At 47.0% G+C, this 10,222-nt stretch overlaps 1 protein-coding gene across 2 annotated transcripts; it reads left to right on the top strand.

Moving 5' to 3' along the window:
* The first annotated feature begins 7,245 nt into the window (after nt 1–7,245).
* On the top strand, nt 7,246–9,865 carry LOC109771620 (uncharacterized). Of its 2 annotated transcripts, XM_020330317.4 has the most exons (4): nt 7,246–7,496; nt 8,275–8,696; nt 8,909–9,160; nt 9,346–9,865. In XM_020330317.4, the coding sequence occupies exons 2-4, from the start codon at nt 8,298–8,300 to the stop codon at nt 9,361–9,363; spliced, it is 669 nt and encodes a 222-aa protein (XP_020185906.1). In that variant the 5' UTR covers nt 7,246–7,496; nt 8,275–8,297; the 3' UTR covers nt 9,364–9,865. The 2 variants fall into 2 exon arrangements, with proteins under 2 accessions (XP_020185906.1, XP_020185905.1); XM_020330316.4 differs by having other exon boundaries at nt 8,909–9,865.
* The last annotated feature ends 357 nt before the right edge of the window (nt 9,866–10,222 follow it).

Below are 10,222 nucleotides of genomic sequence, written 5' to 3'. Positions count from 1 at the left end.
TAATATTATTGAAACCGTAACCCCGGAGGAATACATAAGAGACACTTTTGAGAAAGTTTCAGACTCCAAAAAGGAATAGGTACGTGGTACGGTAAGTAAACCGACTCCAAGACAGTTCTAATGGCAATTTTTCTCCGTTTTGGAGTATTTAGAAAATAGGAAAATAAGAAGCGGTCCGGGAAGGACACGAGGCTTCCACGAGGGTGGGAGGCGTGCCCTACCCCCTGGGTGAGCCCCCTACCTCGTGGGCACCTCGTGTGCTCTCCGGACTCTGTTTTCTTGCACGATACTTCTTTCGGTCGGTAAAAATTCATTATATAATCTCCCGAAGGTTTTGACCACCGTATCACGCAATTATCCTCTGTTTTCGTTTCGAGCTGTTTTTCTGACAGATCTAGATCACCATGACGTCTCCAAGCGCCCCAAGGACAAGTTCTTCGAGAAGGTCATCAACCCCTACCTTGCGGAGGTGCTGCAACACCCTCAAACCATTGAGATGCGTGATGGGTTGCTGCACATCCGCGATGTTGAGGGACCAAGGAGGACCGGAAGCGTGGAGACGAGGCTCGAAGCAATGGAACAACAAGTTTTCAAGTGCCAGGGGATGGTGGAACGTGGACTCAACGCCAACCACATGATGATCGCAGAGTTCACCAACAACCACAAGCTGGATGCCAAGAACATTGGGGAGACCATCTTCAAGCTACACGAGAAGATCGAGCATCTCCAAGCCCAAATCTATGACCTGCAAAACCAAAATTGTGAGTATGAATATAGATTCAAGAGGATGAGTTTGGCTGCAGATTTGAGGATCCCGGAGACTCGATCATCCTTCTATGATGGTGAGCCTATGCCTTGGAAGATGGACGACAAGCCCACATCATCAACAACTCCACCATCTTCTTCACCAGCAAAGGAGATATAATCACATGGCTATGGGCACTCCCCTTGGCAACTGCCAAGCTCGGGGGAGGTGTCCCGGTATCGTATCACCATCACACTCCTATCTTTACCGTTTTTCTTAGTTCGATCCTTTTGGTAATATCTTGATCTAGTAGAATAAAATTTTAGTATGATTTAGTTTTGAGTTTTGCTTTATGATCCCTTTATGTAATCAAGTCCGTGAGTTATATAATAAAGATTAGTGTTGAGTCAAGGGCTTGATTATTTTGCCATGATCTTGAGGGAATAAAAGAAAAGAGAAAGAGAAAGAATAACAAGAAATAAAGAGATCATATTGATCTTATGGAGAGTAATGACTTCACATAGAAAGAGTACGATGATTAAAAGTTACTGAGAGTTGCAATTAATAGGAAGTAATAAGGAAAGAGAGGTTCTACATATAAATATACTATCTTGGACATCTTTTATGATTGTGAGCACTCATTAAAATATGACATGCTAAAGAGTTGATGTTGGACAAGGAAGACAACGTAATGGGTTATGTTTTCTTGCATCTGAAATAAAGTATATTGTCATGGATCATCCAACATGTTGAGCTTGCCTTTCTCCCTCATGCTAGCCAAATTCTTTGCACCAAGTAGAGATACTACTTGTGCTTCCAAATACCCTTAAACCTAGTTTTGCCATGAGAGTCCACCATATCTACCTATGGATTGAGTAAGATCCTTCAAGTAAGTTGTCATCGGTGCAAGCAATAAAAATTTCTCTCTAAATATGTATGATTTATTAGTGTGGAGAAAATAAGCTTTATACGATCTTGTGATGTGGAAGAAATAAAAGCGATGGACTGCATAATAAAGGTCCACATCACAAGTGGCAATATAAAGTGACGTTCTTTTGCATTAAGATTTCGTGCATCCAACCATGAAAGCGCATGACAACCTCTGCTTCCCTCTGCGAAGGGCCTATCTTTTACTTTTATATCTTACCCTTATGCAAGAGTCATGGTGATCTTCACCTTTCCTTTTTACATTTTATCCTTTGGCAAGCACTTGTGTTGGAAAGATCCTCATATATATATATATATCCAATTGGATGTAAGTTAGCATGAACTATTATTGTTGACATTACCCTTGAGGTAAAAGGTTGGGAGGCGAAACTATAAGCCCCTATCTTTCTCTGTGTCCGATTAAAACTCCGTAACCACAAGTATTGCCTGGGTGTTAGCAATTGTGAAAGACTAAATGATAGTTGAGTATGTGAACTTGCTGAAAAGCTCTTACATAGACTCTTTCCGATGTTATGATAAATTGCAATTGCTTCAATGACTGAGATTGTAGTTTGCTAGTTCTCAATGAAGTTTCTGATTCATACTTTATATTGTGAATAGATTATTACTTGAGCATAAGAAATCATATGACAATATATATATATATGTTGCTGTTATAAGAATGATCATGATGCCCTCATGTCCGTATTTTATTTTATCGACACCTCTACCTCTAAACATGTGGACATATTTATCGTTATTGGCTTCCGCTTGAGGGCAAGCGAGGTCTAAGCTTGGGGGAGTTGATACGTCCATTTTGCATCATGCTTTTATATTGTTATTTATTGCATTATGGGCTGTTATTACACATTATGTCACTATACTTATGCCTATTCTCTCTTATTTTACAAGGTTTACATGAAAAGGGAGAATGCCGACAACTGGAATTCTGGGCTGGAAAAGGAGCAAATATTAGAGACCTATTCTACACAACTCCAACAGTCCTGAAACTCCACGGAAGTTATTTTTGGAAATAATAAAAACTACTGAGCGAAGAAAATACCAGGGGGCCCACACCCTGACCACGAGGGTGGGGGGCGCGCCCTACCCCCCTAGGCACGCCCCCTGCCTCGTGGGCCCCCTGGTGGCCCTCCGGTGCCCATCTTCTGCTATATGAAGTCTTTCGTCCGAGAAAAAAATCATAAGGAAGCTTTCGGGAAGAAACTCCGCCGCCACGAGGCGGAACCTTGGCGGAACCAATCTAGGGCTCCGGCAGAGTTGTTCTGCCGGGGAAACTTCCCTCCGGGAGGGGGAAATCATCGCCATCGTCATCACCAACGCTCCTCTCATCGGGAGGGGGCCAATCTCCATCAACATCTTCACCAGCACCATCTCCTCTCAAACCCTAGTTCATCTCTTGTATCCAAACTTTGTCCCAAAGCCTCAGATTGGTACCTGTGGGTTGCTAGTAGTGTTGATTACTCCTTGTAGTTGATGCTAGTTGGTTTATTTGGTGGAAGATCATATGTTCAGATCCATTATGCATAGTAATACCCCTCTGATTATGAACATGAATATGATTTGTGAGTAGTTACGTTTGTTCCTGAGGACATGGGAGAAGTCTTGCTATTAGTAGTCATGTGAATTTGGTATTTGTTCGATATTTTGATGAGATGTATGTTGTCTCTCCTCTAGTGGTGTTATGTGAACGTCGACTACATGATACTTCACCATTGTTTGGGCCTAGAGGAAGGCATTGGGAAGTAATAAGTAGATGATGGGTTGCTAGAGTGACAGAAGCTTAAACCCTAGTTTATGCGTTGCTTCGTAAGGGGCTGATTTGGATCCATATGTTTCATGCTATGGTTAGGTTTACCTTAATACTTCTTTTGTAGTTGCAGATGCTTGCAATATGAGTTAATCATAAGTGGGATGCTTGTCCAAGTAAGGACAGCACCCAAGCACCGGTCCACCCACATATCAAATTATCAAAGTACCGAACGCGAATCATATGAACGTGATGAAAACTAGCTTGACGATAATTCCCATGTGTCCTCGGGAGCGCTTTTCTCTATATAAGAGTTTGTCCAGGCTTGTCCTTTGCTACAAAAAGGATTGGGCCATCTTGCTGCACTTTATTTACACATGTTATTCGTTACCCGTTACAAATTACCTTATCACAAAACTATCTGTTACCGATAATTTCAGTGTTTGCAGAGAATACCTTGCTGAAAACCGCTTATCATTTCCTTCTGCTCCTCGTTGGGTTCGACACTCTTACTTATCGAAAGGACTACGATAGATCCCCTATACTTGTGGGTCATCAGCAGGCGAACGTCGTCGTGTGGCTGTGCTCTTGCGTCCTACTATCGAGGCGGTCGCCGCGCACCTTCTTCCCAAGGATCTCCTCCACCCCCTCCAAGGCCCAGTACTGCATGGGCACCTTATCGATGATGACCCGGACGTGGAGCTGGAGCGTGTTGAAGGTGTTGGAGATATGCCCTAGAGGCAATCATGTATGATGATATTTCCTATGTGTTTATGAATAAAGATAATCCTTGGACATTATCAATGATGTGTATCAGCAAGTACGTGACTTGTTTGTGGGACTATGCATTGTATGATGACTATCCTAAAAGGTCCCTAGTCGAAAGGGTTGTGTGGACGCGCAACCAACTAGACTAGCATATGACACGGTCGATGGCTTGGTCTCACTTGCCATGGAGCATTGGATGCTAACTGGATAATATGGACTTGGAAGGATCTGGTCGGATTCGACGTAGTCGGATCCGAGTCAAGATAAGGTCCGAGTCGGACAGACCCAACTATGAGACGCAGCGATATGTCATCTGTGAGTCTCTAGTACAACATACGTTCTATGTCCTAAGACCTGAGCTAGCACATGTACTCGGGATGGTGACAGACCTGCTTTGGGCCGACTAAACGCTACTCCGTGAGTGGGTAGTTACAAAGGTAGGTTTCAGGCTTGTCCAGACCCATGCTGCGAGACATGGTCGAGCAAGATGGGATTTGCCCCTCCGATCATGAGAGATATACTCTGGGGCCCTCATGTGATCCGACCAGGATAAGCATGGCCATGCGACAAGGATTATGGGATAATCTGGTTTATAGTCGGCATCACTGAAACGAGAAAGAGGTCGGGCTAGCACAAGGATGACAGACTCGCCTTGATCCCGACAACATATATCGTGTGGCAAAAGGAATGGAAGTATGATGTACAGGTTCGCCTAACCAGCTTCATCGTCTGCTTGGTGGTCGGCACGCCTTGCTAGAGGCCACTACCAGGCATGTAGTCCGGAGGTGATCTGAACTGCGACCGAGCCGGCTTGAACCTAAGGGGTCGCGCGCTTAAGGAAAGGAACCTACGAGGTCGGATCCGAGGACACTGGTCGGATGTGATCCGAGCTGCATTCGGATTATGGCCGAGTAGACTTATGGGCTTTAGGGTCCGTGTGAGGCCCAAATGTTGAGCCCGCGACGGACGCCTATATAAAGTGGGGTGCAGCACACTCATGCGGTTGATCGCTTCGGCGCTGTCACTAGGGTTTGCATGTGTTGCGAATAGACACCTTCACTCACCGCTGGTTGTGTGATCGGACCTAGCAGTCCGCCGCACGATGTTCCTCCTGCACGCGCGGATACTGTTAGAGGCGGTGCACTTGCGCCGCTCCGGCGAACCTGTACGTGGGAACCGACGATCGGTTGTTCGAGGGAGATCGGACGGGGAGGAGACGATCCACGCGGACACGCTGCCCCAACTCTTCCTCCGCTGCACGGCACTGCGCGTCTAGTGGTAACGAACCGTGATCCATCTCCCGTAGCATGTTCTTGGTTGTTCTGCGCGTAGGAATTTTTAATTTGCAGTCGACACACCCTACCGTAGAACCCAACAGAAGGAGGCATGGTCGTGCTCGTGCCACAATGTGATGTTGAAGACGACATCGTTGACCCTGATGGAGCCTCGACGGACGACGTTGACATGGTGCGTTGGCTGGCTGAAGATGACGAGGTAGTGCTCCGGGTGGTGAGCCGTAACGTGCAACTGGCTCACCGGGATGGCGAGATGCGCCTCCAGCGCGCGGCCCACCGCCATGGGGACGTGGCGTTCACACCGTTGGCCGCGTACATGGTGACGACATGGTTGCGCAGGAAGAAGATGGCCTGCTCCGTCGCTGGGGAGGACATGGTCAGCGAGTGCCTCTCTCTGGGGCGGCGCGAGGGGTCGATGTGGCGCAGCATGGCGGGGGTGGCGGTGGGCATGGTGGACGCAGCGGGTGGCGGGAAGCAGAGGCGCGAATGGATTGGCACCGGCGGAGCAGCTGGACCTGGCCTGCTAGTAGCACTACCTGCACTACCTCTGGAGCGTGGGTTTTGGGGACACTGCTTTCCGATGTGCCCGGGCTGCTCGCAGAGGATATAGTGGATGGGATCTCGGCAGTTGGCGTGGCGGTGCTTCTTGCTGAGGCAGCGGAAGCAGTGGCCGCGGAAGCGGCTTAAGAAGGCCTCGCGAGCGGCGCCCGCATTGAAGCCTCTGCGGCGGTCCAGCCGCTGCACCCCGGGCGCACCCCGGAGCCCGGCAGATCGGAGGCAGAGCGCTTGCTCTTCTGGTGGCTGACTTCGGTCCACCCACCGTCCATCCCCAAATCGAAAATCTGGGCAGCTGGGGAGGGATGGGGCGACGATGATGGATTTAAGGCACTGGGTAGGGGGCGGCGGTAGCTTGGCTGCGCTGGAAGGCGTCTCGGCCAGCAGCAGCGAGGCGTGCTGCGGGATTTGCGGCGTGCCGGCCGGATATGAGGAAACCTCGAGCCGCGTTTCCGGCACCTCGGATGGACCGGGGGAAACAGGGGTATCCCACGCGGCTGGATCCGGTCCGGAGCTTGGGCCCGCAGCGGGCGAGGGTGGGGGAGTCGTTGCCATAAAGGCCGATAGGTGGCCGCCGTGGCCGGAGCGGCCAGCGGCGCCGGGGAGGGGAGCTAGCTAGTGCAGGCGCGAGAGCGTGCTACTTATGAATAAGGTTGTATTGCTGTAATTTATAAGCAGTTTTCACTTCATCCGAAATTTACAAGTATACTAATTGTTACCCGAAATTTACAAGCAGTTTTCACTTCATCCCATATTCTAGCCCTGGGAGCAGCTATCATGGGACTAGCATTTTCCCTGTCCAAACTTTGACATGCATCTGATCCATATGTTTACACATCCCTAACAAAAACCGCGCACAATCCAAAACATGTTTGTGCATTTCAAACGTTGTTCTTCTTCTTGGACGCCACAAGGCGGCCAGCCACGCACACCATACGCACCGTAACCGACAGCCCAAGAAAGGGTTGGTAATTTTCATCTTAATTAAATAAAAATAAGGAAAAGAAAGGGTTGGTAATTTACCACGGAAGGGCGCGACCCATCCCAGCCGCCCGATCCGCATCGGACGGAAAGGGCCGGACGCCGAGGCTGTGGACCGAGAGCGCAGTGGATGGCAGTTCCGATCCGACGGCCGAGATGCGCCTTCAGTTGTCGCCTTGCTCTGGAAAGCGCCACCACGCAACGCAACCTCCCCCCTCCTCGATACACACGTATAAAATCCGCAACCCTCCCAGGTTAATTAAAGAAAATTAATTTCCGGATTCCCTTTTTTCTTCCGCTTCACGATTTCTCTCCGGTTTTCTCCTTCGTCTAATCTCCTCTAGCGGGGCGGAGAATCAGGGCGGAGTTCTGGGCGCGCGGCGGAGCCTTTCCTCGGATTTTCTCTCTCTCCGTGCTTCTTCCCGGCCGCGGCCGCGGCCGCAGTCGGCATCGCAAGGTTTGCGCCCCCTTCCTCCTGTTCCGTCTTTGAATTTTTTGTCGTTCTTTCTAGAGTCTGGGGCGGGTATTGTTTTTGATGCGGGGATGGAGGCGGCGGCGAGAGTAATCGCATTGATTGATTAGCTGGTTGACTAAGCGCCATAGTTTCCTGGCCCCCAGTTCAAAGGTGCTTGTTCGGGAACTCACTAGAATAGACAGATCGTTCTGCTGTGCGGATTTCCTAGTTTCTTCGATCTGTTTCTTGTCGATGTACGAGCCCATAATTCCTCTAGGAGTATTTCTGGCCTGGTAATCCAGATTGCGAGTCTGCTTGAACTGTCCGCCATGGATTATTGCTGATCTGGTGGGCGATACGTCGGTTAATCTCTAACTTGATTACTTGCTGCAGAGGACAGTTGTGCCCGCAGCAATTTCTCATGTCAAGTATTCTCGTCCGACTATTCTAGTAATTAAACCAGTCAGTTCGTCTATCTGTTGCCCTATGGATTGGTGATTCGATGCATCCTATTGCTCTGAATCTGCACGTGCAACCGTTGCAGTTTACTGTAAGGTTCTGATGTGCAAGATAACATAAAAAATTGGTTGCAGCATAATACACTTCAGAAATCCCATTCTGATCTATGATGAATTTGTTTTTGAATGTGATATTATCATCCGTGTTATGTTTATTAGTTTATCTTGTTCAATACTGCTTGACAAGTTTAGATCTTTTATCTTGTTTTTAATTTAAGAACACATTGGCTCAATTACTAAAATTTGTGATCTATCTGCAACAGTGCTTGGCAAATAGCAAGACGCTATGAAATTCCGCAAAGGGGGCAAGGTGGAGGTACTGCAGAAGGCGGAGGCACCTTTCGGTTCCTGGCGGCCTGCCGAGATCCTTTCTGGCAATGGGCACACCTATCTTGTAAGCTATGATCCATGTCTGCTTGCCGGTAGCCTGGCCATTGAAAGGGTTCCAAGAAAGGTGATAAGGCCTTCTCCCCCGTCCCCAGATGGTCCGGTATGCTGGGTCCCAGGCGACATCCTTGAAGTCTTCGACAACTATTCATGGAAGGTTGTGGAAGTCGTGAGATTGCTTGGTCATGAGTACTATCTTGTCAGGCTCCTCGGATCCTCCCTAGAATTGAGGGTAGATGCATCCAATCTTAGGACAAGGCAGCTTTGGCAAGATGGCAAATGGGTTGCTCTTCCAAAGGTACAGTTCACCCCTTCAAATTATCCAATACTTATTATTTTTGCACAAGCTTCTGTGTTATGCCTGTTATGGAAATTATGGATAGCTTGTGGCAAACAGTTGACACAGCCTTATTTATTTCCATTTTAAATAGTCTATACTATAGTGCTTGAAGAAAGTCTTCAGTGTCTTAATTAGTAATAACTCGCTAACGCCATGGTTATTACTTTCAGGATTCTGCAAGATGTGCTGCTGGTTCACACAGGAGCCGGACAAAAGGTGGAAATTCAGGGGGCAGTCATCTTCTATTAAAGAACAAGAATGTGTTTGAAGACAATATGTCTCGAGGCATGAAGAGGAAAACCTCTGCTGCATCAGCTTTCCCTATGCAGCGCAGTGAAGTTACTAAGAGATTTCAGACTTCTCGCAGAGATGGAAGACGCCAACATCTTGGTCCTGGAGATTCTCTTCATTTGATGGATAAGGTAGATGCTGTTGATTCCCCATGCTTAATGCTGGGTGAAAAATGCATGCATGATTCCTTAATTAACAGAGCAAATGGCTTTCCTAAAACAAACCTTGCAGTGGTTAATGCTAATGTTGATTATCAGTATCCCTCTGTAACAACTCAAGATAGTGATACTGATAGTGCCGCATCCTCTGTTGGTAGTTGCAATCCCTACGGTAGCCCCTATGGACAAGCACATCCTCAAGAGTACGACAGTGGAGATATTTGTAGTAGGACTGATGATGATGAAGCTTCTGTATCTGGAACTGAATCACCTCTTCCAATTAAAGGTGGTCTGGGGGAAGAAACCCATCTGCTTGAGTTGCATGCTTATCGTGCAACAATGATGGCACTATATGCTTATGGATCAATTAGCTGGGAGCAAGAGGCTTTGATGACTAATCTGAGGCTTACACTGAACATCTCTACTGATGAACATTTATCAGAGTTAAGGAATTTGGCTAACTCTGCAGTTTGTTCTAGATAGCCATTAAAAGTTATGAATGAAGAGGCTTAGAATTTGTTTGTTATGTTGTCATATCGCTTACTTTAGAATAGTGGATTTATGGTTAGTGTGGACTCTGAAGATACCAGTCACTTGTTGGTGTACTTGACGCCCTGTATTAACCATGTAGAAAGGGGAAATTTTTGTATGATAGATTTATTAAACTTTTCAGTACAACTTTTGCCCCCACTGAGTCAAAGGTCTCTTTCTTTAATTGAACCAGCTGTCTTCTTAATTCATACTATCTTGTGTTGTTTTTTTGCTGCTGAGACAAAGCCATTGATATGTGGTAATGGAATCACCCCAGTCTGCTACGTGGTTGTAATTGAGTGACTTAAGATGGCAATGAAATTTCTGTTCTATTATTCTGCATGCTCAGCAAACAAGTTTCATGTATTCAGTATGTTACTTGAACTGTCCAATTTGAATATGCTGGTGTATTTTCAACTTCTCCTACATCTTATAGATGTGTAACCTGACAGTTGACCAACATCCTATCTTGTTAAACACATTTGCTCATAGCATTAGAAGCCA

The sequence above is a fragment of the Aegilops tauschii genome, chromosome 6 (genome assembly GCF_002575655.3).
Source record: "Aegilops tauschii subsp. strangulata cultivar AL8/78 chromosome 6, Aet v6.0, whole genome shotgun sequence".
Taxonomy (NCBI): Eukaryota; Viridiplantae; Streptophyta; class Magnoliopsida; order Poales; family Poaceae; genus Aegilops; species Aegilops tauschii.
This window is presented reverse-complemented; position numbering and strand designations above follow the sequence as displayed.

Excerpts from the sequence above, each read along its gene's own strand:
- LOC109771620 (XM_020330316.4), top strand. The coding sequence starts at position 8,298 with ATGAAATTCCGCAAAGGGGGCAAGGTGGAGGTACTGCAGAAGGCGGAG. Across the intron at positions 8,697-8,908 it reads AATGGGTTGCTCTTCCAAAG|GATTCTGCAAGATGTGCTGC; the intron begins GTACAGTTCACC and ends TATTACTTTCAG.